This window comes from Amblyomma americanum, chromosome 4 (assembly GCF_052857255.1).
Source record: "Amblyomma americanum isolate KBUSLIRL-KWMA chromosome 4, ASM5285725v1, whole genome shotgun sequence".
Classification (NCBI taxonomy): domain Eukaryota; kingdom Metazoa; phylum Arthropoda; class Arachnida; order Ixodida; family Ixodidae; genus Amblyomma; species Amblyomma americanum.
Window position 1 is genome coordinate 145,430,869 of NC_135500.1, and position 27,843 is coordinate 145,458,711.

The 27,843-nt window shown below is 49.7% G+C and overlaps 1 protein-coding gene across 6 annotated transcripts; it reads right to left on the reverse strand.

The window, feature by feature from the left end:
• Positions 1–27,771, reverse strand: LOC144130391 (uncharacterized). Of its 6 annotated transcripts, none has more exons than XM_077664313.1 (10): positions 27,612–27,771; positions 26,623–26,859; positions 23,145–23,546; positions 20,637–20,791; positions 19,647–19,943; positions 15,176–15,244; positions 7,375–7,470; positions 5,460–5,570; positions 2,672–2,733; positions 1–204 (listed from the first exon to the last, which is right to left on the reverse strand). In XM_077664313.1, exons 1-10 carry the CDS (start codon positions 27,736–27,738, stop codon positions 168–170), a joined length of 1,593 nt encoding a protein of 530 aa, XP_077520439.1. In that variant the 5' UTR covers positions 27,739–27,771; the 3' UTR covers positions 1–167. The 6 variants fall into 6 exon arrangements, with proteins under 6 accessions (XP_077520439.1, XP_077520442.1, XP_077520440.1 ...); XM_077664316.1 differs by having other exon boundaries at positions 1–221; XM_077664314.1 differs by having other exon boundaries at positions 1–244.
• Positions 27,772–27,843: the final 72 nt, after the last annotated feature.

The window sequence follows — 27,843 nt, forward strand, 5'->3', positions numbered from 1 at the left end:
TAAGTAAACAAAACAAATAAATTTATCTTTCGTTTTCGTCAGAACTTAATGACCGATATTTCGACATCTGGGTCCCGCTCCTTCTGTTCCCCATGGAGCACTTGAGAACCTCAGTCCGGTGCGCAAGAAGTTCGGTTCGCCATCCGCTCGCCCCGGGTCCGGTGACGTCAGTGCCAGATCTCGTAGCTTCCCGTCCGGGTCAGGCTGCGAGAAGGCCACGCCTGTTCGCTGACGGTTAGTCCGCCTGGAGGAGACGAGCGGGTTTTGCAGAACGCAGTCGCAGATCGCACGCCGAAATCAAGCTCAAACAAAGCGGACAGTGACAGTGCGGTGTTCTTCGATTAGGGCTACGGATGCTATCATCTAAGACACAATTAAAGAATCGCACGCGATACGTGTAAAGTTAAAGAGAACACTTTCAGATGCCTAAGCAATTTACAGTTTACTGCCCGATGAGGGTCCTGAAAGAGGAAGTATAAAGCAATGCATTCTGGCATTATGTTGTGTAGAAACTTGGATGCTGGCGGAAAGGCATGAGAACATGCTAAGGACAGCCAAGTGAGCGATATTAAATAAAATGGTAGATATCAGGCTACAAGCGATACAAGTGCACAAGCTACAGAAACAAAAATTGGAGTACGCTTAAGCTTCGTCTTTAAGAGTGAGACGCGACAGCGTGTCGCAGCGTTGCGAGGAGTACTCGGAACACCATCGCCGTTCGGCGCGACGCGTGGCCCATTGGACAATTTAAGGAAAGGACGCCTGTCTCACATATCTCGGCGGACACCAGAACCGGGCCGTAAGGGAAGGAAAATTAAATAATTATAATAATAATTGGTTTTGGGGAAAGGAAATGGCGCAGTATCTGCCTCATATATCGTTGGACACCTGAACCGCGCCGTAAGGGGAGGGATAAAGGAGGGACTGAAAGAGGAAATGAATAAAGAGGTGCCGTAGTGGAGGGCTCCGGAATAATTTCGGCCACCTGGGGATCTCTAACATGCACTGACATCGCACAGCACACGGGCGCCTTAGCATTTTTTCTCCATAAAAACGCAGCCGCCGCGGTCGGGTTCGAGCCCGGGAACTCCGGATCAGTAGCCGAGCACGTTAACCACGCGGCCACCGCGGCGGGGTGGAAATGAAATGAGCAACTGCTTTTAAGGAAAGGAAATGATGCCTGTTTCACATTTCTCGCTGGACACCCGGATCGCGCCGTAAGAGAAGGAAAAATCAATCAATCAATCAAGCGATCGATCAATCTATCGATCGACGATCGATCAATCAATCGATCGATCAATCCATCAATCAATTCATCAATCAATCCATCAGTCAATCCATCCATACATCCATGAATAAATCAATCAATCGATCAATCATTCAATGGATCAATCGATCGATTAATCTGTCGATCCATCAATCAATCCATCAGTCAATCCATCCATACATCCATCTATCTATACATCAATCGATCAATCAATCAATCAATCAATCAATCAATCAATCAATCAATACTTAATGCTGTCGTGTTAAAATCCCTTTCCTTACAGCGCGGTTCACGTGTCCACCGACCAAAGACATCGACGACACCGGCTTTTCTGCGACACGAGCTTCTTAACGCTGTCGCGTCAAAACGGTAGGGTTTTCCTTTCCTTAAAACCAATTTTCATTTCGTTTTCCTTCCCTTACGGCCCGGTTCGGGTGTCCACCGAGATATGTGAGACAGGCGTCCTTTCCTTAAATTGTTCAACGGGCCACGCGTCGCGCCGAACGGGCGATGGCGTTTCGTGCACTCCTTGGCAACGCTGCAACGCGCAGTCGCGTCTCACTCTTAAAGACGAAACTTAAGCGTCCTCGAAATTTTTAACGTAGTTAAACCGAGTAGACGTGCGAAAGCATGTGCTCAGCCTTATTAGCCCATGGTTTTGCTTTGCTGGGTCGTCGGCACGTCTGGCAACGATATCAGGCTCAGTTTAGGCTCTGATCTAGGTTTAGTTGATCTGGTCTGTTCGCCCTGCAGATGTAAGTTGATGAAGACCGTCGACGATGTGCAGGGCAGAGCGCGAGTGTGTGTTGCAGTTTAACACGAGACGTGGTCGGCTGCGGCTTTAGCATAGTGCTCTCGTGCAGTGGCCAGCGAAGCTGATTGTTCGCGCCGCCGAGAGTTCGAAACCCAGTCGCGGCAATATTTACTTTGTTTATTCATTCACGAAAAAGGCCAAGGCTTCAGCAATGGCCCCGCTTTTCCAGCTTCGGTGTGAAGTAGAGCTTTCGCTCTAAAATAAAACGCATAGGAACAAGTGAACTTCGGCAGGACTTGTCAAGCTTCGAACAGGTAGGCAATATTTTGTTAGCGACATATTTTAGCGAAACAGCAGATGCCGAAAGAAGGGCAATGTAGTTATAGGCGGCAGAAACTCAAGTGGGGAAGTGGTAAAAAAATTGCAGAGGTCTATTTGCGAGCTCCGTGGTTGATGCTTGGCAGCATTAGTAAAACATCTCTTTAAGACACCCTTGTCCTGCAGTGAATTAGCTAAGCTGAGATTTTGATATTTGGATAGCTAATAAGATAGCGACCGAAATAGACAGCTGCTTCAGTGCATGTGCGACTGCGCTCCCAATGCCCCGAAGATGCGGAGTTAATACGAGTCGGGACGACACGCATACTCACTATGTTTTTGGCTCTTGCAACCGGAACACGGCATCCAACAGCTCACGCAGGGCGTTGGTGATCTGAAAAATCAATAGCGCGCGTGTTAAGATGAAACCATGTCAGGGTTTGTTGCGAATGATAATAATAATAATTGGTTTTTTGGGGAAAGGAAATGGCGCAGTATCTGTCTCATATATCGTTGGACACCTGAACCGCGCCGTAAGGGAAGGGACAAAGGAGGGAGTGAAAGAAGAAAGAGAAAGAGGTGCCGTAGTGGAGGGCTCCGGAATAATTTCGACCACCTGGGGATCTTTAACGCGCACTGACATCGCACAGCACACGGGCGCCTTAGCGTTTTGCCTCCATAAAAACGCAGCCGCCGCGGTCGGGTTCGAACCCGGGAACTCCGGAATCGAACCCGACCGCGGCGGCTGCGTTTTTATGGAGGCAAAACGCTAATGCGAATGATGTCATATGAAATTCTACTCGAACATATTTAATTACTGACGGATGCTCTTTCAACCTTCGCCATGTATCTAAAGTAATTAATGGTCGGTTATGCAATGCAGCTACCTCCACCCCCACCTCTTTCCCACCTCCTCCTTACTGTCATTCGATCTGCGGGCGAAAGACATCGAGCACCGCGATCTCAGGAAACGAGACATGAGGCGTGATCGAATGTGGCGATAGCATAGAGCTCTCGTGCAGTGGCCAGCTAAGCTGACTGTTCGCGCTGTCACGGGCTCGTCGTTTCGTCGGTCGCCCTGTAAAGGCCGTTTAACATGTTGCGTCTAGAACGAAAATAGTCGGTCTAACCAGTGACGCTGCAGTGCGATTTTCGGTGAGTGCTTTCACATGCAATGCGTACCCAACGAATTCGGTCGGAGGAACACGCAAGTTTTCTTTATATTTGCATGACCACAGTATTTTTAGATGCAAGGCAATATTTCACATGTTTTGACTACAATAAACAGTTTTTCTTCCACCACGGCAACACCTCCCACGTGACCCCACGTCGCACATCGTCTCGGCGCTCCCCATTGGTCAGTCGCAGAGCGAACACACCGACGCTACGACTGAACACCAACCGGACGGAACTTGATCGCAAGCTGTCTGCGACTAGACCGACGGCCCTCCCCAGTCGCAGACCGACAGAATTCGCAGTGTCGCAGGAGAAAATCGCATGAATGTGAAACGGGCCTGAGGGGCGCATTCACTCCTGCGAGTCCCGTACGTCGCGCGACACATTTCGGTGTATTCGTTACTGTTCCGAAGAACTAGGAAAGCGGGAAGAGAGCGTAAGGAATCGGTTAAAACCATTTGCGACGCTCGTGCGACTCGCAGGTGTGAATGCGCCTTAAAAACGCCTTACAGCCGCATTTCCAAACATGGGTAGTGAGGAGGGCTAACGAACTTTTTCCTGCTGAGTTTCCAAGTTCTGTTAGCTAAGGGATCACAACGCAGTTACTTTCTTTTCCTCTTTTCAATAATATCCTCTCTCTCTCTCTCACCTTACAAGAGATTTTGATCTAACAAGGTAAGCAAAAATCGAACGGAAAGGCAGGGAGGTTAACCATGGCAAAGCTCGGTTGGCTACCCTACTTGTGGAGAGGAGTATAAAGGGGGAGTAGACAGAATGAAAGTTCGTCGAGTAGATAGAACGTGTACATAGCCATAGGCTCTTTGCGCGAATAGAAGCACAGAGTGTGCGTACAGACTTTCACTCAGGCTATCGGTCAGCCGAAGTTACTACTCGTCCTGTAACAAGCCTAAATAAATCGTTTAGGAAATGGCGACGGCACCAGAACATTTAACGTGCGCTGACATAGCCCAACACATGGGCGCCTTTTAAGTTTCGCCTCCTACAAACGCGACCGCCCCGGCCACGGTCGAAATTGTTCCGGAGCCCTCCACCACGGCACCATATTTTTATTCTTTCAATTCGACCTTCCTACCTTCCCACACCGTGTCGTTGAGGGGCCCACTGGTAAGTGAGATAGTTACTGCGCCCTTTCTCTCTCTCTCAACAAAAAAAGAAAAAAAATTGCCGTTGGCCTAGCTCTGTTAGGCCATGATATACGTAGCGAAAGCGCTCAGACTTCTGCATCGGAAGAGTGCATTCACTAGAGGCGCCTTTATTCATAGTTAAAGCTTGAGCCGTCGTGGCGGAGTAGTAGCGTCTCCGCCTCAAACGCCATAGGCCATGCATGGTTCGATTCCGAGCCTCGGCACAGGTTTTCTTTATCTTCAGTGAGTGTGCAGGGGGCTCCGATAGATGCCGCCACCGAATGCATTGGTCAGCGGTTAAGCGCAGGCTCTGTTAAGGCGCGTTTATACTACGGCGTAACGCGCGCGCACGCGCTGCACGGCGACGTCACGTCGGCCAAAGCGAGACCCTCTATACTCCAACTCCACCTGACCGCCGACGCGTTAGGCGACTTCGGCGCACTCTGACCGCACTGGCGGAGACTTGGAGCATGTCTCTATTTCGCGCCGAGTGCTCCAGCCACCGCCGGCCCGGCCAGACCGGTTCGGCTCCGCGGCGAGGCGCGCGATGTGATGTCATGTGCCTCCTCGGAGCACTGCCACGGCGAAATCGCAAGTTGGCTGCCAGTAAAGCTTTTGCTTTAAATGTTTTCGTCGATCAGATAGCAGAACCTCTGATTTCATAAAGTGCAAGAAAGTCGAATCGACCGTGGAAACGTCCTCTTTACCCGACGGCGTCATTCAGCCATTGGTAGGGGTGCCAGCGCATGCAATGGTGCAGCGCGCATGCAGTCAATCAGAGTCGGAGTTCGGCACCCACCTTGGACTTGTAGTAGGTCCTGGTGGTCTCTATGAAGCTGCAGAAAGTCTGTAGCGACGACATCGTATGGTTTAGTTTATTAGTGTAGATTTCGGCGTGCTTTTCAGGATGCTGAAAAAAAAAAAGAACAGAACGGGCAAAAAATATGACGTCATTTATTCCCTCGTTTTTAAAAAAAATCTCTGCTACGGTGTATAGTAGCACGGGCTCTTTAACGCTTCATGCTGCGCACTTTTGGCGCTGCACTCTAAACACAAAAGGAGAAAACATGGAGGAAGCTGCCATCTAGCGCACTCCCTTTAAGGGGTAGGGTATGCTGTCCAGGCCCTGGGGTAGATTGCCATCACTAAAAATACGGAATGCTTAAGGTTGGCAGCGCTAACAAGTTTCCTCTTCAAAACGCGCGAAGTTCTAGTAGTTACAAAGATAACCCAGGTTTCAACCTCCTCTATGTTGCTAACCCCAAGGGTTCCGGTTCCACGTTTACAAGCCTCCACCCATTGCTAACTGCATCACGTTCCTATGCTTTGCAGTGGGAATACACCTCCATTGCAAAGAGTAAGCATTCCGTATATTTAGTGATCGAAGTCTACTCCGGAACTTGAGCAGTATACCCTCTCCCCAAAGGGAAGGCGCTAGAGGACAACTTACGCCCTTTTTACTCCCACATAGGCTTATTTCTGTTCAGTGTGTGCAATGAGCGGAAGCGGCGACAGGCCATGCCTGCTGGGCGCATCGTGACGACTGTGGCGTGGCCCGTCGCTTGCAATGCCAGGGAACACAACGCAAACAAAATGGCGGCCACTGAAGATCGCGAAAAGACCGCGTACTCTTATAGTACTTCGTACATGTCCGCGGTCGACGTGAGTCACGTGACGCACGGCCAGGGGTACCGAACGGCGATTCGCTCCGTCGCGCTGTTTCGGCTGTTTAGCGCAGTGGTATGACCTCCATGAACATACCCGTGACATAAATTAAAAGAAAGAAGCAATAATAAATAATATTAATTGGCTTTTGGGGAAAGGAAATGGCGCAGTATCTGTCTCATATATCGTTGGACACCTGAACCGCGCCGTAAGGGAAGGGATAAAGGAAGGAATGAAAGAAGAAAGGAAGAAAGAGGTGCCGTAGTGGAGGGCTCCGGAATAATTTCGACCACCTGGGGATCTTTAACGTGCACTGACATCGCACAGCACACGGGCGATTTAGCGTTTTTCCTCCATAAAAACGCAGCCGCCGCGGTCGGGTTCGAACCCGGGAACTCCGGATCACTATGACTGAGACAAATAAGGAGAGGAAGAGAGGCAAAGAAAAAAAGGTGAAGGAAACAGAGAAAAGCAGAGGAAAGAAGAAAAAAGCGAAAGACCCTCACTGTAACTTGAATTAGTCAGCCATTTTGGAAGAATAAATAAGAGCTCGCAAAGCTCGCAAGTGGGCTGTGACACGAATTCTACCAGCCACTCAGTGCTGCGCTGGATGATCGGAATCTTCACGGTTCTTCCCCGTGTGTCTGCGTGCGAATGCAATGCGCCTCGAACAATAAAAAAAGATTCTGATCCGTATTCGGAATTATTATTATTAGTACGCCTCTTCTGAAGTTGCGTGGCCGCCGCGGTGGATGAGTGGTTATGGCGCTCGGCTGCTGGCCCGAAAGACGCGGGTTCGATCCCGGCCGCGGTGGTGGAATTTCGATGGAGGAGAAATTCTAGAGGCCCGTGTACTGTGCGATGTCAGTGCACGGTAAAGAACCCTAGGTGGTCGAAATCTCCGGAGCCCTTCACTACGGCGTCCCTCGTAGCCTGAGTCGCTTTGAGGCGTTAAACTCCCATAAACCAAACTGAACTCTTCTGAAGTTGCCAGATGTTTCTGCGGGAATGGATGGATGGATGAATGGGTTCAGGCAGCGTCCACTCACCTCTTCGTTGAGCGCGCCGTCGCGGAGCCGGTGTCTATCGAAGGTTGACACACCCGCGTCTTCATCCTCACTGTGCCGGTTCGAGCAGTCCCTCGTCTGCGAACGAAAAGGCACAGGCGAGAGCTGTCCTGCTAATCTATCCAGAAAACTCAACGTCTGATTTGTTGTCAGACTGTTCTCGCCATTCTAGGCTCTCGTTAGTAAAAATCAACGGGCGGTCAATGCGATTCGTGCGCAGGGAATGCGTTAGCCTGTGTGCTCAGGTTTCGCGATCGCTTTGTGTTGACGAACTGAATTAATTCACACCAACGACATTTCAAGTTATTTGTTGATTGATTGATTGTAAAACATTTTATTCGCCGGGAAGAGCTTGGCAAGAGGTCGCGTTAAGTGGTCGAGAGTACATAGCCCTCGACGACTTTGTCAGCCCACTCCACCGCCAAAACTTGCGTTCTGGGGTCAGAGCTAGCCAGCACGGTCTCCCACCGCTCGAGAGAAGGAGCTGTAACTAGATCACCCGGAGGTGGCTCTATTTTGCAGTCCCACAGGATGTGATCGTAGGTAGCACGTTGGCCACAGTGTTTGCAGTTTGGGTTGTAAAGATCTGGATAAATGTGCGCGAGGAGTGATGGGGTGCGTATCGATCTCGTCTGTAGACGACACCACGTAACCTCTTGTTCTTTAGTAAGTCTTTTGTCTGGAGGGGGGAATATTCTCCTCTCTAGTTTAAAATGATTGGTGAGATCATGATATGTGATCATTGAGTCCTTCGTGAAATTCAGGGAGCCAGACTCATCCACTGCCCGGTCGACGAAACCTCGGGCTTTATTGTGGGCTGCCTCGTTCCCGGATTCCCCGAATGGGCTGGGACCCATATCAATTCGGAATAATTTGGTGAGAATTTGGTTGCGTTAAGGATTCTAAGGGAGGTGTTTGTAATTCGCCCTTTAGCGAAATTATTGATACCCATTTCGGAATCGCTGAGGATGATGCTCCCTTGGGTATGTGCTAGGGCGAGGGCTATAGCCGCCTCTTCTGCCGTTTCAGAGGATTTCGTTTTGATTGTCGCCGAGACGATGTGGTCACCATTCTCGTTCACAACCACAACTGCAAAGGCATTGGTATTTTTGTATTCTGCCGCATCTACATAAAGTGTTGCAGCGCACTGTCTGTATTTCTTATGTAAGGCTTTGGCTCGTGCTTGTCTTCTACCCTCATGGTGTAAGGGGTGCATGTTTTTGGGGAGTGGTTTGATTAGTAGGGCCGTCCTATAGGCGCGGGGTAAGTCTACTTTAGCATCGTTATACGTAGGTTGAAAGTTAATTCCGAGCCTGGTAAGAATACTCCTGCCAGTTCTGGAATTGGCTAATCGCGCTGTTTGAGCCATTAAATGGGCTTCTTTCAGTTCATTGTAGGTGTTATGTATTCCTAACCTCATAAGCCTTTCGGTTGAGGCATTTAGTGGGAGTCCTAACGCAGCCTTATAGGCCTGCCGTATCATGCTATCCAATTTGTCCTTTTCTGCTTTCGAAAATTTCAGATAAGGGGTGGCATAGAGTATCCTGCTCAGCGCAAAGGCCTGCACTAGGCGGCATAAATCTCTTTCCCTCACCCCTTGTCTGCGGTTAGCTATGCGGCGGAGTAATCGCGCCGTCGCTTCTACCGTGCGTTTTAGCTTAGTGAGTGTGTCAGTATTTTTTCCATTTGTTTGTAAATACAACCCCAGTATTCTCATGGTCTGTACCTCTTTGACAGATCGTCCATTAACATAGACGTTTATTTGCGGGGGGATGTCGTGGTACGCCTACCTCTTTGTTTACGACGGATCACGAAGAGTTCAGATTTTTGCTCAGAACAAGTGAGGCCGGAATCCCATGCGCATGCCTCGATGATGTCCACTGCTGCTTGGAGTGTGTCTTCTATGTAGCCTTCGCATCCTTTGGTTACCCAAAGTGTGATGTCATCTGCATAGAACGTGTGATGTAGGTCTGGTATTTGTGCCAGTTTGGGGGGAATTTTGATGAGGGAGAGGTTAAAAAGGAAAGGGGACAGGACGGAGCCCTGTGGCGTTCCTTTACTTCTTAGTTTGATTGGGGCAGACTCTATTGTTCCGACCGTTATCACTGCTGTTCTGTTAGTGAGGAAGGATCGGATGTAGTTGTACGTCCTTTCTCCGGGGTTGATTTCTGACAAGTTTGTCAAGATGGCTTTGTGGGTGACGTTGTCGAAAGCTTTAACAAGGTCTAAACCCAATATTGCTTTCGTTCCTGTTCCCTCGTCAGCTTCAATTATGTCCTTGTTAAGCTGCAAGAGAATGTCCTGGGTAGATAGTTGGGCCCTGAATCCTAACATTGTTTCAGGTAGGAGGTTCATGTCCTCCGCATAGTTTTGGAGCCTATTGAGGATGACATGCTCCATGAGTTTGCCTAGGCATGATGTTAATGAAATTGGGCGTAGATTCTCAGTGCTGAGTTTCTTACCCGCTTTAGAAATAAAAGTGATTTTCGCGTGTTTCCACTCTGGTGGTATGTTGCCTGCATGCCAGTATTTGTTCATAAGGTCTGTAACCGCCGCGATCGACGTTGCGTCTAAGTTCCTGAGAGTCTTATTTGTTACTTTGTCTGGTCCTGCCGCAGATGTTGTCCGCAGTTTTCCAATTGCGTACCAGACCTCTGCGTCTTTGATGTCTGCGTCTAAATTTGGATTAGGAGTCCCCCGGTAGTCTGGTTGTGTGGTACTATCATCCGTGTTTAGATAACGTTCTGCTAGCTCCTTGATTAGGTCTTCAGTTGTACCCTCATATTTATGTATGAGTCTGTACAGTTGACTTTGTTGCACGGGACGTGTTTGTTCTGGATCGAGCAGGTGTCTTAGAAGATGCCATGTCTTCTTATTTCCGAGCTGTCCATTGACGCTTTCACATATTTGGTTCCATTGTTGTGTTTGGAGAGTAAGTGTATGTTCCTCGATTCGCCTCTCGATTTCAGCGATCTTTTTGCGTAGTCGCTTGTTGTGTTTTTGCTGCTTCCAGCGTTTTTGGAGGCCTTTTTGTGCCTGCCACAGGTGTAACAGTTTTGAGTCTGCAATCTGCTCCTCCTTCTCAACTGGCACCACAACGCTAGTGGAGCTGACATCCTCATTCAGGGAGATAACCCAGTCGCTAAGGTTAGAGATCTCCTTTGGAGCTGTTTTGTCGCGAAGTTGCCTGAACTTGTCCCAATCCGTGGTTCGTATTTCTTTTGCTTTGTTTTTAAGTTTTGTCGTGGGGAAGGTGATGCTAAGGATGAAGTGATCACTACCATGGTTTTGCCCGGTGTTGACCCACTTTGCGTCCTTGACGTTTTTAGAGAGGGATAAGTCTGGAGATGTGTCTACACATACACTGCTACCCATGCGTGTGTGGTCGCTCGGGTTGTTTAGCGTTGTGAGCCCTAGTGACTGTATGATTTGCCAGAGCAGGTTCCCTTTCGGAGTTGCTTTGGTATATCCCCATGCTGGGTGTTGAGCGTTGAAGTCTCCCACAATCAATAGTTGAGCCCTAGCAGCCAGCTTTACTGTGTTTATCAACAAGTGTGGTAGTCCATTGCCTTTGTTTCTGGGAGGGTTGTATACATTAAGGATGAAGAGATTTGAGCCTCCTTTTTGCCTTGGTACTATTTCAAGTAGGGTGTAATCTTCTTCCGAATCATTTATAAAATGTTGAATTGCGGTGATATTTCTATGCACCAGAGTGGCTGTGAAGGAGCCGGCTGCGTTACTAGTATCATAATGAGGTGGCAGATATGCTTTATAGCCTGGCAGTGTAGCCCTGCCGCTAGCTTCTTGCAATGCAATCACGTCTGGGGTTGGAACAGACGGCGCTTGTTGGATGTGGAGCTGCAAGTGGGCCCGCTTGCGGCGGAAGCCTCTGCAGTTCCATTGCCAAATTTCAAATTTTTGGCGTGGTGCCATGTTGGGTTATAGATGGTTGTGGCGTCGTGGACAGATCCAAGGTGGGGGGTAGGCGGGCCTCGATAGTTGTAAGCCTATCCATTATTTGCTGCATGCAGGTGGCTATTTGGGATACCTGTCCCTCTAGTGTTGCAAAGCGAATATCTATCTCTGCAAATTTGGTAGTAACGAGGCCTTGGAAGGTTGCTTGTTCTGTTGATATAGCGCTAGTTCTCTCTGACAGAGTATTGATGTCTGCCCTGAGTTTGGTAGGCGCTTTCGACGGCTGCGGGGTGTCGGCTTCCGAAGCCTCGGCCTTTCTTTTGGATTCCTCGCCTTCTTTTGTAGGATGCGGTCTTTTTGTTGCTATTCTGGCGTCTGTGTCCGTCGCGTTATGGGCTGAAGACTGGGACGCGTTGGAGGGAGTGTGGCAAATAGCGTCTGTTTCCATCGCATTATTGGTCGAATCCTGGGACGCGGTGGGTGGCATTCTAGCCGCAGTGGCATTCTGTACCTGATGCGCTTGTAACAGGCGTTTAATGTCAGCCAACTCTTTTTTAAGGCTGGCAATTTCTCTGTCTCGGGATTGTAGTTGGATCTGAAACTCCTTCTCTCGAGCGTCAATAGATTGGGAGGCCTCTGCTGGCCAGCTCACCTTTTTATTGGAGCGGCTATCGCTGCGTCCGCGGCTTGAGCTTCTCTTGTCGTTCCCTGCAGGGTTCCCCAGGGGCGGGAAGGAGCTGGAGTTGTTCCGGCTGTGGCTTCCTCCTTTTCCGGTAGCACCGTGTTCCTTCTTCCTGGGCCTAGACTGGTGTCCGTGTAGTGATGAGTCGTTGTCCCCTTGCTTGGGTGTCTGGTTGCCATGGGGCGTTCCTTGTTTGTTCTTGTTGATCAGCCGGAATTTGCAGTTCCGGCTGCCTGTGTTGTGGCCCCCGTTGCAGACGATGCATACTGGTTGGCAGGTTGGCTGTTCTCCCTCAGGTGGAGGCGAGTGATTTTCTCCGCAGCGGCGGCAAAGGTTCGTTGTAGGTTTGTAGCAGACATCGGCCCGGTGTCCTACTCTCCTGCAGTTGTAGCATACCTCATGTTGCTCCCTGAAGGGGTGGACCCGAAAGACGCCGCACTGATAGATTACTTGGCTGGGTAGCTTCTTTCCAAAAAAGGTGATTTGTATTGTTCTGGATTTCCCGATCCTTCGGGCATCCACAACTTCTATTCCTTCGTTTCGGTTTCCGAAGCCTTGGCGAACCGCTTCGGGCGAGTCTCCCGCGTAGGCGTTGTAAATGACCCCTTTTACCGAGTCTTCGGGCGCCGCCACGTACGACGTTACGTTGTAGGTTTGAGCTTGGAGGTTCAGTTTTTCAATATTGGCGTATGCAGTCGCCCGTTGACGATCGGGCGTGCATAGCGTAAAGGTGTTGTTGGCCGTATTGACTCTGATAATGTCTTCATTCTTCACCGTATCATACGGCAGCCTGGCCACCTCGCAGGCGCAGAAGAGTAGTAGTCCGGGCGCAAAGTCCCTCAGATTCCAACCTTGTGGTCGGCAGACGATTTTGTAGTCGTCGGTCGGTAAGCGCGGGAGAAGGGCTTTCTTGCTGAGTGCAAGTAGCCTCTTCCCGTTCTTTCGCGATGGAAAATTGGAATTAGACTTGCCTTGGCCGTGCCCCTGCGCAGGCTCGTCGTCGGTTGATGCGGGCCCTTTATTCTTCAGGCCTCGTTGTCGGTCGCGGTAACGAAGAATGGTTTCCCATTTTCCGGCCTCGAGCTCCGACGGTGATATTTTCTCGCCTTCCACGGCGTACTCCATCTGTGCGGGTCCCTGGGCGCTCAGTTCCCGGCGGAGAGGTGACGAGCTAGGTCGAGCTCGATGGCTAGGCCGGCAGTCAGCCGGCAATATGCCTAGGTGTCCGTAGATTGGCAAAATCCGGCTGCAGCAGGCACTGGACAATGGCCCGGATGTCGTCCAAAATATTCGAGGCCGAAGGCTGACTCTTTCTGCCGAAAAGTGGCTTCGAGGCGGGAGCCCATGCGAGACACGTCAGCACCAGTTATTTGTGTTGCCCTGGTGCGGTGGTTCAAATCTCCAATCATGCCGTGTGACTTGTTTCATTCTCGTTAGATGGCGCTAGTGGTTCAAATCTCCTGTCGTGACATGTGACTTGATGCATGCTTGTCAAATGGCGCTTCCTTGACCCCCCTCCTCATTTCTTTTTCCGGGGGGACGGGGGTCCAACGACCTGCGTGTGCTTCTGCGTATGGAAGCGGATGAATGTTGATGAAGACGACGGATAGGTTGGTAGTATAAGACTCGCTGTGAAAGGCTGCGTCGATAGCCAAGTGGTCTAAATCGGTGGCCAGCGAAGCTGATGTGTTCGCCCCGCCGCGGTTTCGAATCCCGAGGCCATAATTATCGTAAGGTTCTAATGCTAACGCATCAAAAGCGAACGCCATTTCACGACTTAGTACCTTCGTAGCAGCAGACGAGATTCCGTCCAGCACTCGACTAAATGCCTTCGTTTGTGCCTTTATGAAATATGTCACTCGCACCAGGCTCTCACAGGTGACGTTAAAAAGAAATACAGCGCAGAAATGGACAGGGCGAAAGTTGACAGGCGTAGGGCGTTCACAGGTTCTAGTTATTTTTTCCTTCAGCCACTGTACGTGTCGCTTCAAAACGATAACCACTTTCTGTCGCTATCCAGAAATGTCTCTATGTCGACTCCTTCATATCAAGGGCATCATACAGTTGGAGCCAACTCTGTGTCTCCCTTATCGCTGTCCATGACACTTAATCATTCTAATTTACTGCGGGTACTTCTACCTGTTGCGCCTTTTTACTGATTTAATATTTATGATTGTGTTTGTTTGTATCAAATTATGCTGGTTTATATTTTGTGCATATTTTTTTCCTGCCACTATGTTGTACTGATTATGTTGTAACGCTCTCCTCGTTCACTGTGATGCGAAACTGGCGCTGAGGGTAATGTGATGAAATAAATAAATAAATAAATAAATAAATAAATAAATAAATAAATAACAAATAAATAAATAAATAAATAAATAAATAAATAAATAAATAAATAAATAAATAAATAAATAAATAAATAAATAAATAGGCGTATGTTCATTTATTTATTGGGCCCCTCAGCGTCCTATGGCATACAGCGGGGAGAAGGAAAGGATGCAGCAGCAACAATGGAAAAAAAAACAGCAGTACAAACAAGCAAGTAAACGCCCCGTGCTCAATAAGTAAATAAGGATTGACTGTCCCGAGGAGATGCTAACGGATCTAGGTATGAATGATGGGTCCGAGAATGCTATTTCATTCTTTCTACGAAGCAGAGAAGAAGAAACACGAAACACAGGACGGGCGCTGTCTTGTATTTCGTGTTTATTCTTCTTGTCCCCGTTTCGTTGCGCTGTGTTAATCTGTTTCGTAGAAAGTACGAAGCAACTAACCCACACCAGAATCCTCTTAAAGCGATTTCATTCTTCTGATATGCAACGCATAGAACTTTCAAAGCGAGCTTTAAAGTAACCTTTGATTGTAGCTACAGTATATAGCTGTCATATATTATATATTATAGGTGCCTATTGGAACCTCATTTGAGGTAGACCCGATTCCCCGCCTGTAGAAAACCTAGGCGGGGGGCGAAATGCTTTTTGCCGAGCAGGTCATGTGAGTGGGCCGACCAAATTGAAAGCGGGTTGAGCCAATACGCCCCGCCGCCTGCCCTATGTGATCGGCTAGCGTTTGCCAACAAACAGCGCAAGTATCTCTGTTTCCATGCATTTCTGGAAACCACACACTTCTGTTGCGACGTGCAACAGTAAAGGCACAACACGGGGCACAGCGCAAGGCACTTACGTGCGCAACGGGTGTGACGGTGTTCTCGAGGTAGCGCCTCAGTTGCATGATAATGTACAGGCACTTAGTCTGCAACGAGACAGTGAACGGAAGCGAATGCTGCAATCAGTGCGCATTACTGCAGGTCTCTCTCTCACTCGCACACACACACGCGCGCACACATACGCTACACACACAAACTTTCTCTTGCGCGCGCCTCGTCCAGCACACAAGAACGCACGTGGTGAAGAACATACGTCCTTTATGAGTGTAAATAGTTCTGAAGACGGCACAGGTGTGTAGGTTCTCCTCATGTCCCTCGTCTTTTTTCGGCTGGGTAAGAAAAAGCACGTTGCTTCTGCTACGACACTTACTCGACCCCACACAGACCAAATCGGCTCAACGCAATACACTTGCTCAAGTAGCACACAAATATGCAGGTAACACAGAAGAATTGATCAAAGAACTCAAGGATAGATACCTAAACACCACGCAATCCACCAATCCCCTTCCCTGGTATAAGGGCGAGCCGAACCCAGAATTAGACCAGGAATTCAGCACGGCGGAAGTATGGAAAGTCATGAGTCAACTAAAAACGACATCAGCCGCAGGACCCGACGGCGTCGCCAACAAAATGGTGAAAAATCTAGACCTTACGTCAGTGACTGCCCTAACTGACCTAATCAACAAACTCTGGCAGGAGGGTGAAATCCCTCAAGAATGGAAACACGCCAGAATCATCTTTATACCTAAACCAGGCAAGAAGATAACAGCCGAAAATCAAAGACCCGTCTCCCTTACATCTTGTTTAGGGAAACTAATAGAACACGTGGTTCTAAACAGACTCCAGGGATACGCGGAGGATAACGACTTCCTACCCTCCTCCATGCTAGGCTTTTGAGCCCAACTGTCCACGCAGGACGTCATGATTCAGCTTAGTGAAGATGTAATCTCCAAAAGCAAGAACACGAGAGCTATCCTCGGATTAGACTTAAACAATGCCTTTGACAACGTGTCACACGAGGCCATCCTCACTAACCTATCGAGGATAAATCCAGGATTCAGAACCTTCAATTACATAAGATCGTTTCTGGACCAAAGGACGGCAGGGATATCGCTCGGTGGGGTGATCTCGGATCCTATACGCATGGGCTGTCGGGGGACCCCGCCGGGCTCGGTACTCTCGCCGTTCTTATTTAACCTGGCCCTCGTAGAACTACCGAAACACCTCGAGGCCATCCCTAATCTCAGACACACTTTCTATGCCGACGATATTACCCTCTGGATTACGAAGGGAAATATGATGGGGAGATAGAAGAGGCCTTACAAAGGGCCGTCGATACCATAGAAGCCTACGTTAAACCGGTAGGACTAGAATGTTCTCATCCCAAATTGGAGCTCCTAATTAAAAGAGACATTCCGAGAGGACAGAAATCCAGCCTCCCGCCAGCCAATATAAGCATAAAAGTGCAAGGAAAAGTAATTAGACAAGTGAGTTCCATCCGAATCCTTGGAATGATAATCCAACAGAACCGCCAAAATACCGAAATAATTGAAAAATTAAACGCCTCAGTTCACCAAACCATTAGACTAATCCTACGCATAGCAAACAGAAGAACAGTAGTGAAGGAAAAAGATCGATGTCGGTTGGTGCAAGCCTTTGTCATCAGCAGGATGAATTACGCCCTCTCCTATCTACAATTGTACAACGCTGAGAAACTCAAAATTGAAGGACTCATCAGGCAGGCCTACAAGGCAGCCCTAGGTCTACCAGTCAACACCTCCACTGAGAAGTTACTGGAACTCGGCCTACACAACACGCTAGACGAATTGATTGAGGCCCATCGTAGAATGCAAGAGCTCAGGCTCACTAGAACGAATGCGGGTAGAGCAATCCTAGAAAGGCTCGGAATAAACGCGGAACCGCTCAACGCGGATACTCGAAAAATCCCGTCCAACCTCCGAAGGACAATCACGGTAAAACCATTACTGAAAAATATGCACCCCGTCCATCACGAAGGAAGACGCAAGGCCAGAGCAAAAGCCCTAGCTAAGAAACTTGAGGGCCGACAGGACGTAGTCTACGTAGACGCGGCAGCTTACCCAACACCCGAGAAAGCATTCACGATAGCCGCGGTGACCGAGGAAGGCCAACTCATAGCGAACGCGACAGTAGGCACCAACTCTTCAGAAATAGCCGAAGAAGCGGTAATCGCCTTGGCCTTGACAAACCCACGAGCAGGAGTGATTGTCAGCGATTCAAAAGCAGCTATTGGCAATTTCGCCCCAGGGCAGAATATCTCCCATCTCCTTGGGAATTCTCAGGAATTACCCGAAAGACAGGACAGACGTGGAATTGGTTTGGGTACCGGCTCACTTTGGCACTTGGGCAGAGCTCGGCAATTATCCTGGAATTTCCCGCTAGGCTTCATGGAACAAAATGTTAGGCCTTGATTGGTTCGAATTTCGGACGCAAGCAGAGTATCGAGTGATTTGTGGTGTTCTCTCGACTTCTCAAAACAGGAATAAGAAGGTGCTGTAGGAGGCCAGTTATAGTTGAATCCGTTAAAAGCTGGCAGGCGGCGCTTCCTTCAGCTAAACTCTCATAGACTAGCCCAGAAGATGATAATAATTAATAATAATTGGTTTCTTGGGGAAAGGAAAAGCCGCACTATCTGTCTCGTATATCGTTGGACACCTGAACCGCGGCGTAATGGAAGGGATAAATGAGGGAGTAAAAGAAGAAAGGAAGATAGAGGTGCCGTAGTGGAGGGCTCCGGAATAATTTCGACCACCTGGGGATCTTTTACGTGCACTGACATCGCACAGCACACGGGCGCCTTAGCGTTTTTCCTCCATAAAAACGCAGCCGCCGCGGTCGGGTTCGAACCCGGGAACTCCGGATCAGTAGTCGAGCGCCCTCACCACTGAGCCACCGCGGCGGGTACGCCAGAAGATGTCCGAATTTGGATTCGGAGTTTCGTACCTAGAAAACGTTTACACCTACGTCGGTTGTGATGTCACGCTTTTAACACTCGAGTTAGTAACGCATACATCACTATACTTACGATGTTACACTTATAGCGCTTCACGCAATCGACCTCAAATGATAAGCATGGGAAAAAGCGCTGATGAAAAGTTTCCAGCATGTTCGAGTAGTTTACATTGTGCACCATGGTTAGTAATACTACGTGTATAGTACATTTTGAAGCAATTAACAAGATTATTTAGGTTTTGGATGTCCACGTATCTTTGGAACCCAGTTCCTGACGTCATAGATGGCAGTTGCGGACACCTGCCATACACCGCCTGTCTGGTGCCTCTTATTGTGTACAACTCTACGAGGGCCTGCTTTGAAGACGTCGCACAAAATCTTTACCATTAACTGTGGTTTGTCGTCGCGCCTCAGCTTGCCCTTTTATTTCAATTGAAGGCATGATTCGCACGGGCTCGCGGAATATTAATATAAAACGGCATCGTCATGAAACATTGTGGACATTATACCAGGCGTTTTAGGGAAGCCCGTTACTAATTTTTAAAAATACAGGTTTTGAGGTAAAGATAAGCTTTTTGTGGCGTAGGGATATCAGGGTTGGCGGCCGTCAAAATACGGGTGAGTCATGCTAACTAGTGCAGTGATTAACAAAATCCTAATACATAACTCTTTACCTATTACCGATAGGCGGCTGACAGAAATCAGAGATTTGTAGCCGGTGGTTAAGTAATAGCTACATTAGTTTTTAGAACTTCGAAAAATCGATTGCCCTCGCCGCTGATGCTCTAGAATTTTGGCCCATTTCTGGCGCCATTCAAAAATCGCGCGCCTGCGGAGTGCGCAGAGCTACGTTCATCAAATCCACGCCCATCCTGCCCACGAAACCGGCTCTCTGCTCCTCGTCCCGCCGCTGCTCCAGCGTGGGTGCGGCAGAGAATGTAACATGGTACGTGCGGCGCAGAGTGACACGATTTTATGGACGTCGCTTTGCTCTTCCCGCAGGCGCGCGGTTTTCGAACAGCGCGAGAAACTGCCCACCATTATTGAGCCGCAGCGACGAGGGCAATCGCGCTTTCGAAGTTCTAAAAATTGATATGGCTATTACTAACGACCGGTACCACTCACTAGTTATCTGATGTCCGCCTGCACTGATATTACTATGCCGCAGAAAGCTTCTCTTTGCCCCAAAAATTCTGTCTTAAAAAAATTAGTGGCAGGCCTCCCTGAAACGTCTGGTATATCACACGGGATATTATTGCTTTGACATACCATTAGCTCGGTGTGCGAGAAAAACAACTGCTTTTGCAGGTAAACTCTCGCGCACAACCTGAGTACTACACGTCAGCTGCAGCACCTGGTGGGAGATACATCAACACGGGGCTTGACCAGAGATGCAGTTGCTGCACGTGTCTGGTTAGAATCATCTGCACACCAATGGCAGTTGTAATGAAGGCACCGGAATCGATGCCCAGGAGGAAGAGTGCATGCAGTACTGACCACCATGCAGAGGAGTATGATGAGCGGCGCGCAGAGCACGGTGCGGTACACGTAGTGCTTGCGCAGCACGCTCAGCAGCAGGGCGCTGGCGCAGAGGACGCGCGAGTTGTGCAGCGCCGCGTACAGCGTGTACACCAGCGCCGGCGTGCGCGCCTTCCAGGCCAGCATGGCCTTGGCGCACGTCGAGTTCTCGTCGTAGTCGCACTCGCACGAGTCGCACAGCACGGTGCAAGTGTCGCCCGGCGGCCAGAACTGCGCCGGCTTGCGCACCGGGTAGAGCCGGTAGCCCGCCCTGCGCTGCGTCGCAGAGCGGGGACATGTTTAGTAACACTAAGCATGAAATTGATAATAATAGTTGTTTTTTTGGGGACAGGAAATTGCGCAGTATCTGTCTCATATATCATTGGACACATGAACCGCGCCGTAAGGGAAGGGATAAAGGAGGTAGTGAAAGAAGATAGGAAGAAAGAGGTGCCGTAGTGGAGGGCTCCGGAATAATTTCGACCACCTGGGGATCTTTAACGTGCACTGACATCGCACAGCACACGGGCGCCTTAGCGTTTTTCCTCCATAAAAACGCAGCCGCCGCGGTCGGGTTCGAACCCGGGAACTCCGGATCAGTAGCCGAGTGCCCTAACCACTGAGCCACCGCGGCGGGAAGGCTCTACCTTAGGAGGCGTTGGCTCTCTCATTTTGAGCAAATGTTTCTGGTGGTCGAAATTATGCCGGAGCCCTCCACTACGGCACCTATTTCTCTTTCTTCTTTCACTCCCTCCTTCATCCCTTCCATTACGGCGCGGTTCAGGTGTCCAACGATATATGAGACAGATACTGCGCCATTTCCTTTCCTTCCAAAAAACCAATTATTATTATTATTATTAAATGTTTCTGCGTTGGAAATCGAGCGTCGCCGTAAACGACGTCATTGTTTGTCTGATATCCTAAGCATCAAAATATGTGCACACAAGAGTTTGCTTGGCGTGCACCCACCAGGAGGCAGGCGAGCCGTGATAGGACGGCAGTGTGGGGCTTGCGTCCAGCCTGCCTCCAGTGGCGCCAGTCGGCTAGGCGGCCGCCCTTGCGGCCAGCACCGGTGCCGGCGCACGAGGGCGCTGTTTTCACTTCGGCGACCGCAGTTTCGTCGCCTGCGACGGAGAAGAAAGGAAACGTCATCAAGGAGCATTACAACGGCTGTCCGTGTTCAGCTTTTATGCCGGCGATTCTACCGCACACACAGTGCGAACACTTGGTGAGGAATGGTTGGTCTAATGTTTAGGAACCGACAAAACCAACAAAACAAAATAAAATATTGTACCAAGAACTGCCCCACTTCGAGTTGACAAATTCGCTCTCGCCGTGTATTATATTCTAGCCGTCCCGGTTAGCTCTGTTCGTAGAGTGACTGCCCAAGTGAGGCGGTGGTTCTAGGTTCGAACCCCGGACCAGGGCGAATTTTCTTGCAACTACAAAGTTTCTGCGAAAGCTGTGCATTTTTCTTTTGTAGCCGTTTTGCGGCGCTTTGGTGCATAATAATGAGCAACTCCTTTCTTATTACTCTTTGAAGCAATACAGTCGTGCCCCGTTAAGAGAACACCCGTTAATGTGAAAGCCTTGAATCAAGGACCATTTTTCTGAGGATTAAACTGTTTCATTCTATTTTTGCCACGTTAATATGAAAATTCGCTGTCCGGATAATGGACAAGGCTAAAATGCACAGAACCCATCGGAGCCTACGATTTGGAGTACTTATTATGAAAAGCGATCGGCTTTCCTAATCAGATAGTTCCTTTCCTGTATTTTCATTGCTGGACACCAGCGAAAGGCAAGGCAAAATTGCAGATGCCTGAATGATGGCGTTCTTTGTGTGGTTTTATTCTATGCAGTGTCAATGTGGCCAGTCGACGCGCCTCACCTTTTAGTGCGAAAGCGCTACTTAACTAGGTTTTAACCAAACAAATATTTTGTGAAGCCTCGGAGTAACTCGGATGAGCTCGGGTTTGTTCGGAGGAGCGTCGCGCAAGCTGCAGCCAATAGGAGGAATTTCGGATAAGTTCGAAGAAACGTCGCGCCATTTGCAGCCAATGCGAGCCTGACCTTGAGGGTGATCTTGGCACCCTCAAGGTCCCTTGCTTTCGCAACTTTCTAGCAAGGGGGCGTTTTTTCGTTTCCCTTGCTTTAGCATACCTACTCGGTTCAACTACATTAAAACCCTACCACTTTTTCTATATTGCACGAATAATTGTGATTAAATTCTCTATGCAACTTGTGATACTTGGAAAACCGTATTCGTCAGCTATCAGCCGATTAAGCCCATATATGTACTGGCGGTTCGAGGTATGTGAAAAGTCTTAGTAGGATATACGCGATCACTCAGTGAGATGTCATTATGTGTCTCATCGGTCGCCAGGAGCTTAAAATTGCATGTTATTTTAGAGACAACGGTGATGATGAAAATAATTTAGGAATCTCAAAATGCTGTCTAATTTCCACTTCATTGCCTAACACTGTGGTGTGGCACCGGGCGCGGGTCTCGACTTCAGGATTTCATCGTCAGAATGCACTCCTAAAGTGGAGGGTGGCAGAGACTTTTGACCCTGACTGTACATCGTAACCGCATTGCATCCGCAAGGTAAGTTCATTTCTCGCGGCCTATCATTCACCGGTCCTTACAGTTATATAAATCCATGCAACTCTGCGTCGGATAGACTGCACACTCAGACGCATGCTCTTGGAGTTCAGGTCTGCAAGAGGCGCACGTAACAATGGCGGCGAGGCCTCATTGAGAAGGCAGAAAGAGTGCATGTAGGAGCGGAGCTTGAGGCTATCGTACACCATCACTGCCAATTTACAGCGCTGTAGAACAGCGAATGTAGACGACAGCAGATTAAGAGAGAGATTATTTATAATCCGCGATTCAGATCCGGGCCGCTCTTTAAATTTGGTTGATTTAAGCCACAGCTCTGCGGCAGCGGTGTGGTGTTTTTCCAACACGTGTGTGAGGCGGGTGACGAGAAGAGGCCACAGTGTTGAGTTGCAACAGGAGGAGCGGCCAAGCATTACCAGGAGAAGGGTACGGGGGGGGGGGGGGGTGTAGGAATTCGCGTTGGAGGTAGTGCGGTGACTGAATGACGCGTGCACAGCTCCAACTTCAATACATGTGCGTGTTGTCACGATAGACGTCACAAACCTGACAGCGGCTGGGGACTAGGGGTAACTGAGTATGGGGTAGTTGTAGAGGTCAAGAGGTAGAGAATTCATTTCAGCTTGCCTAATGTAAGTAGATTCGCGGCGAGTGCGCTAAGGGAGACATGCGGAACACCAGAGGCTCTGTTCTGTTGTTTCGTGTCCGCGCTGTTTCACTATGCCCATGGGCGAACTCACCCAGCTGCCGACCACATTTCTATTCATCACCGCAAGCGAACATTGGTTCAGATAGCTCGACTTAGCGAGGTCTCACACGGTTCACGTGCCAGACCTTGCCGTCAGTTTTGAGAATACCTTGGCCTCGTCCTTGTCGTGAGGTTGATGGTGGCGTCTTGTCGCGCGGATCTGTGGCCTCCGGGATGGCGTCGTCCGCCTGGCAGAAGTCGTACGTCACGACGGCATAGAGGGAGCGCAGGGCGTTGTTCACGAATCCCCAAACGCCGCCTTTGCTTTCACCGCTCGGATCCCAGCCCGAAAGGACCTCTTTGAGCTGCTGAAAGCCCCTCATGGCGGCCTCTACCGAGTCGTCCAGGAGGTCGTCATCTTCCTCTTCGTATTCCAGGACACCCTCGCCACCGGTTATATCCACCTCTTCCATCTTAGCCGTTGCGGGCTGCTTCCAGCGAGGGTCACTCCGGCCGGAATCGCTGCTCGAACTAGTAATGTCTGAGCTTGCGACAGGAGCCGGTTCCGATTCTAGGGGTGAGCGAAAAATTGGGGACACAGTTAAGCTCCACCTTTAAGGGTATACGATGCGACAGCGGTTGCTTTTGCCCACGCATACACGGGCACTCTTTCCTTTTCACAGTCATTATGTGAAAGGCTACATGACACACATATAAAGCCCTGCTTTAACCATGTCTTACGAGAGTGCCTGCGTTGCCTGCTTTACTGTGCCTGACTTGCAAACCGAGGGTAAGAGAGCCGATTCCAAACTACCCCAATATCCTTTCAGCGCAATTGTTATAGTTTATAAACTTACATGTCATAATGACGTTTGAGTCATTCTACGGCTTTCTGATTACCGGTTGTATAATGTGTTAGTTACTTGTCGCATCTGCCGCTCCACGTGTGACGCAGCCACATTTTCGACCAATCCGGATTTTTCGGTTACAAGAGCACCGACGGCTACGCTGACGCCGGCTTCTCTGCAGAATGGGTCCCTTAAGCTGCCGCGTAAAATGCGGGTGGGACTACGCTGTGCTTGGATTCAACTACGCAGAAGATAGGCACGCTAAAGTGGCATGGGGGGGGGGGGGGGTTCTTTTAAGATAAACGAAGCCTTTTGATGTGCACCCTACGGATAGCATATTGACATTGTACAATGCGTACAATCATCTATGCTGCACTTCTGTAATAATCTGGACCTTCCGAACGAGACTTATATGACAAGATAGGTATAAATTAGTGAGAAAGGTTGAAAGATGAAAAAATGCCTATATTTACAAACAAGTGTGCAAAGATCGCGCTCCTAAATGCAGGGGATTGAGATAGAGGCTGCTATAATACTTCCACACCGCCTGGGATGTAGCACTAAAAGCGATATGCATAACAGTCAACACAGATGCCACACAGCCATCATTGATTCGTCATCAATGCGCCGACATGTATAACTTAAAGCCGCCGTTGTGGCTCAATGTTAAGGCACTCGGCTGCTGGCCCGAGGAGGAGGAATCAAATTTATTAGGCTTTTTTTTTGTCGTCGTTAGGCCACTGTCGCCCCAGGTGGCCTCCGTGTAGGGGCGACTTTGAGGATCCAATCTACGATATTCGCTTGTACTTCTTTGTTTTCGTTGCCTACAATCTCTTCCCAGCTGTCAGCTGAGGGATATGGCAGGAGCTTTCTGGGGGGGAGGATTTACCTCGCATCCCCAGAGAATATGGTCATCATTTGCGTCAAGGTTTTTTTCACAAATTTGGCAAATAGGATAAACTTCACCTTTTTGAATTAAGACCGCAGCGGCGGCCAAGTGGTTGGGCATCCTCCTCGCATGCGGGAGGTGCGGGGTTCGATCCCCAGTGCCGCCGGGTACCCACAGGTGATACAATCGGTAGAAGCTTCCCCTGGCCTGGTGCTCGGCTTAATCAGGGTGAAATGCTTGGGAAATGGGTCTTCTACCCCACCTTGAGCATATTAAAAATACCTTGTGCCGTGGCGCTCTTTGCAGCAAATGGCCTGGCGCCATAAAAATTCGCTATCATCAGTACCTTATGTAATTAAGGCCAACCGATATGGGCTCATAAGATTTTTTGTCTGAGCTCTTCGAAGAGCCGTGGCTTGCGCCCTGGTAAGCTATGGGTGTGGCCGTGGTTAATGTCGCCTGTTTTCCCTATATTTGTTTGTAATCTCGTTGCATGTGGTGGGAGGCTCCGCTGGCGGCTCGCTTGTGCAGACGGCCTGGTTGGTTAGCCCTCGGGCGTATACGTCCGCCTTATAATTTCCTCAACACCGATACAAGGTTGATGGCGGATGGAGGTGTAATTTGTGAGGAGGGAAGCGGTGAGTTTTCCCACTCTGCTCCTCTCATAGCAGGCGATCGCGTATTTTGAGTCACTAATAACCGCCTCCGTGCGGTGATCCCTAATGGCCACTGCTATGGCAGCCTCCTCTGCGTATTTGATTGAGGGGGCAAGAATGGTCGCCACGTTCATAATTTTGAAATTAGGCGTAATCCCACAGACCGTGCACCTGCCAATGCCTTGCTTGACCGCGTACACATACTGCCTATCTATGGCCTCCGCCCGGGCAATTCGTCTGTCATCATGTCGTGCCGGTAGCATGTTTTCGACTACTGATCCGGAGTTCCCGGGTTCGAACCCGACCGCGGCGGCTGCGTTTTTATGGAGGCAAAACGCGAAGGCGCCCGTGTGCTGTGCGATGTCAGTGCACCTTAAAGATCCCCAGCTGGTCGAAATTATTCCGGAGCTCTCCACTACGGCACCTCTCTCTTCCTTTCTCCTTTCACTCCCTCCTTTACCCTTCTCTTACGGCGCGGTTCAGGTGTCCAATGATATATGAGACAGATACTGCGCCATTTCCTTTCCCCCAAAACCAATTATTATTATTATATTAAAAGGTCTGACCTTGAGGTTCAGGCGGGTGCCTTCGGGAAGGACTGTGAGCTCAGCAGCCGTGTCAACGGGCCGAAAGCCCAGCTCGCCTAGGATATATCGCCCTGCGTACATTCCCGACAGCCGTTTTCTCTGCGCGGTTTTATGTGCCTCAATTAGCTCGTCGAAGGTATTATGCACCCCAAGTTCTAGTAGCGTATTGTTGCTGGCAAATCTGGGTATACCCAGTGCCGCCCTGTAAACACCACGAATGACGCTATCAATTGCCTCCGTGTCCTTTTGCCGAAGAAGATAATACGGAAATGAGCATGTGATTTTGCTTATGAGAACTGCTTGTGTGGACGCGAAAGGAGGAAAGCCAACCGGAGCGTCGTATCGTAGTCATAGCAACGATATCCAGCAGAAAAAAACTTCATGCACGAGTGGGCTTCGAACCACCAGCTGCGAAAACAGAGCATCTTCATTTTTCAGTGCCTCAGAAAATTCGGCCACCTCTGCTGCCTCTTTCCTTCTCCATCAGTCACCAGGGTGTACTGACGTATTTCAAACCGAAACTAGCTGCAGTGCCCTGCCCTTGGCATAGTTTGGCATGACTGATGAATACGCGTCCGGGACAATCTCGGAATGCACGTCGAATGACCTACAGCACCTACATCCGACAGTGTATGCAGTAAAAGCCAGGACCTCCTGCGCGGCCTACCTTGAAGAGCTTCACCCGGAGTGCGTCCTTTCGCGGTGCCAGCCTTGTCCTTGGCCTCTCGGCCTACGTGGTCGCCCGCTTCCTTGGGCCGTACTTGTTGCGGCGGCTCCTTCTCCGAATCCTCGCCACGCACTGCGCCCTCCTTGGCTGGTTCGGGCCCTCGCAGTCCATTGTCTTTGGGGGCTGTGCGCGGCGTGGTCGCGTTGGCTTGCACGTCTAGTCTCTCCACCGGCTGAGCTGGATCGTAAAAGGGGAATCACTCAGGAAATTCAGTCTTTGTGTGAGTCATTGCGCTACTTTGATAGGGCTAAAGCTGCAATAGTGCCGTGCAGTGGTTTCCATGGAGGCAGGTTGTTTGTTTTCATCATTTACCTGCAGTGTGGTCACACAGTATTCGGGCAGTGATTGACGAGTACGGTGTGCATAGGTGAGGCTAATGCGCTCTGCGCCTGGCCGACTGCAGCACGGAACAAGGCAGAAAAACGTAAGAAAAAGAAAAAATGACTGACGATTACTGTATCCGGCAATGCGAACTTTGAGCGCACCACTTCACACGCCACCTGTCACCGCTGGCAGGTGGTGAGTTACGCTGATAGCCGCCCTCCGAGATCTTACGGTGGCAGCCACCTTCCGGGTAGCGTTTCACTCCGCTACTTGGACAACTGGTTGCGCCGGCAACGCCTACGGCAATGTCTACGACGACTACGACGCGGAAAGCAGGAATGGGCTCCCGAGAGCTGTGCTCTAAAGAAAAAAAACTGAAGAAAGGTTCTGTGCTGACGAGTACAGGCCGTGAAACACCTTAAAAACCTTTAGGGCGTTGCCGTGTTTTCTTAACGACTGAAATGCGCTAACAACGAGGCGGTCACTAAGCGACCACTGTCCACCTCGGCATTTCCTTAGTATTTTGAAGCGGCTTGTGGGGATGCAACCCACGCCTTCGGCCTCTACGCAGTTCCGGTGCATTATAGGCGCGCACGGCTACGTACGTTCCTGTGCCGCGGGCTCTTTAGCACCGGTAGCTTGTTCCTGGGGCTTGTCGGCGGCGCCGAGCGACGTCGATAGGAGCAGGGCCGTGACTAGGATGCGGCCGGCGCGCAGGCGCCAAGGCCCCATGGCACCCTAGCTCTGCCCGCGCTCCTCCTCCTCTTCTTCTTCCTCTTAAAACATGGCACATGTCCACATGGGAGGATTGACCAAGGTGTACTGGCATAAGCAAGG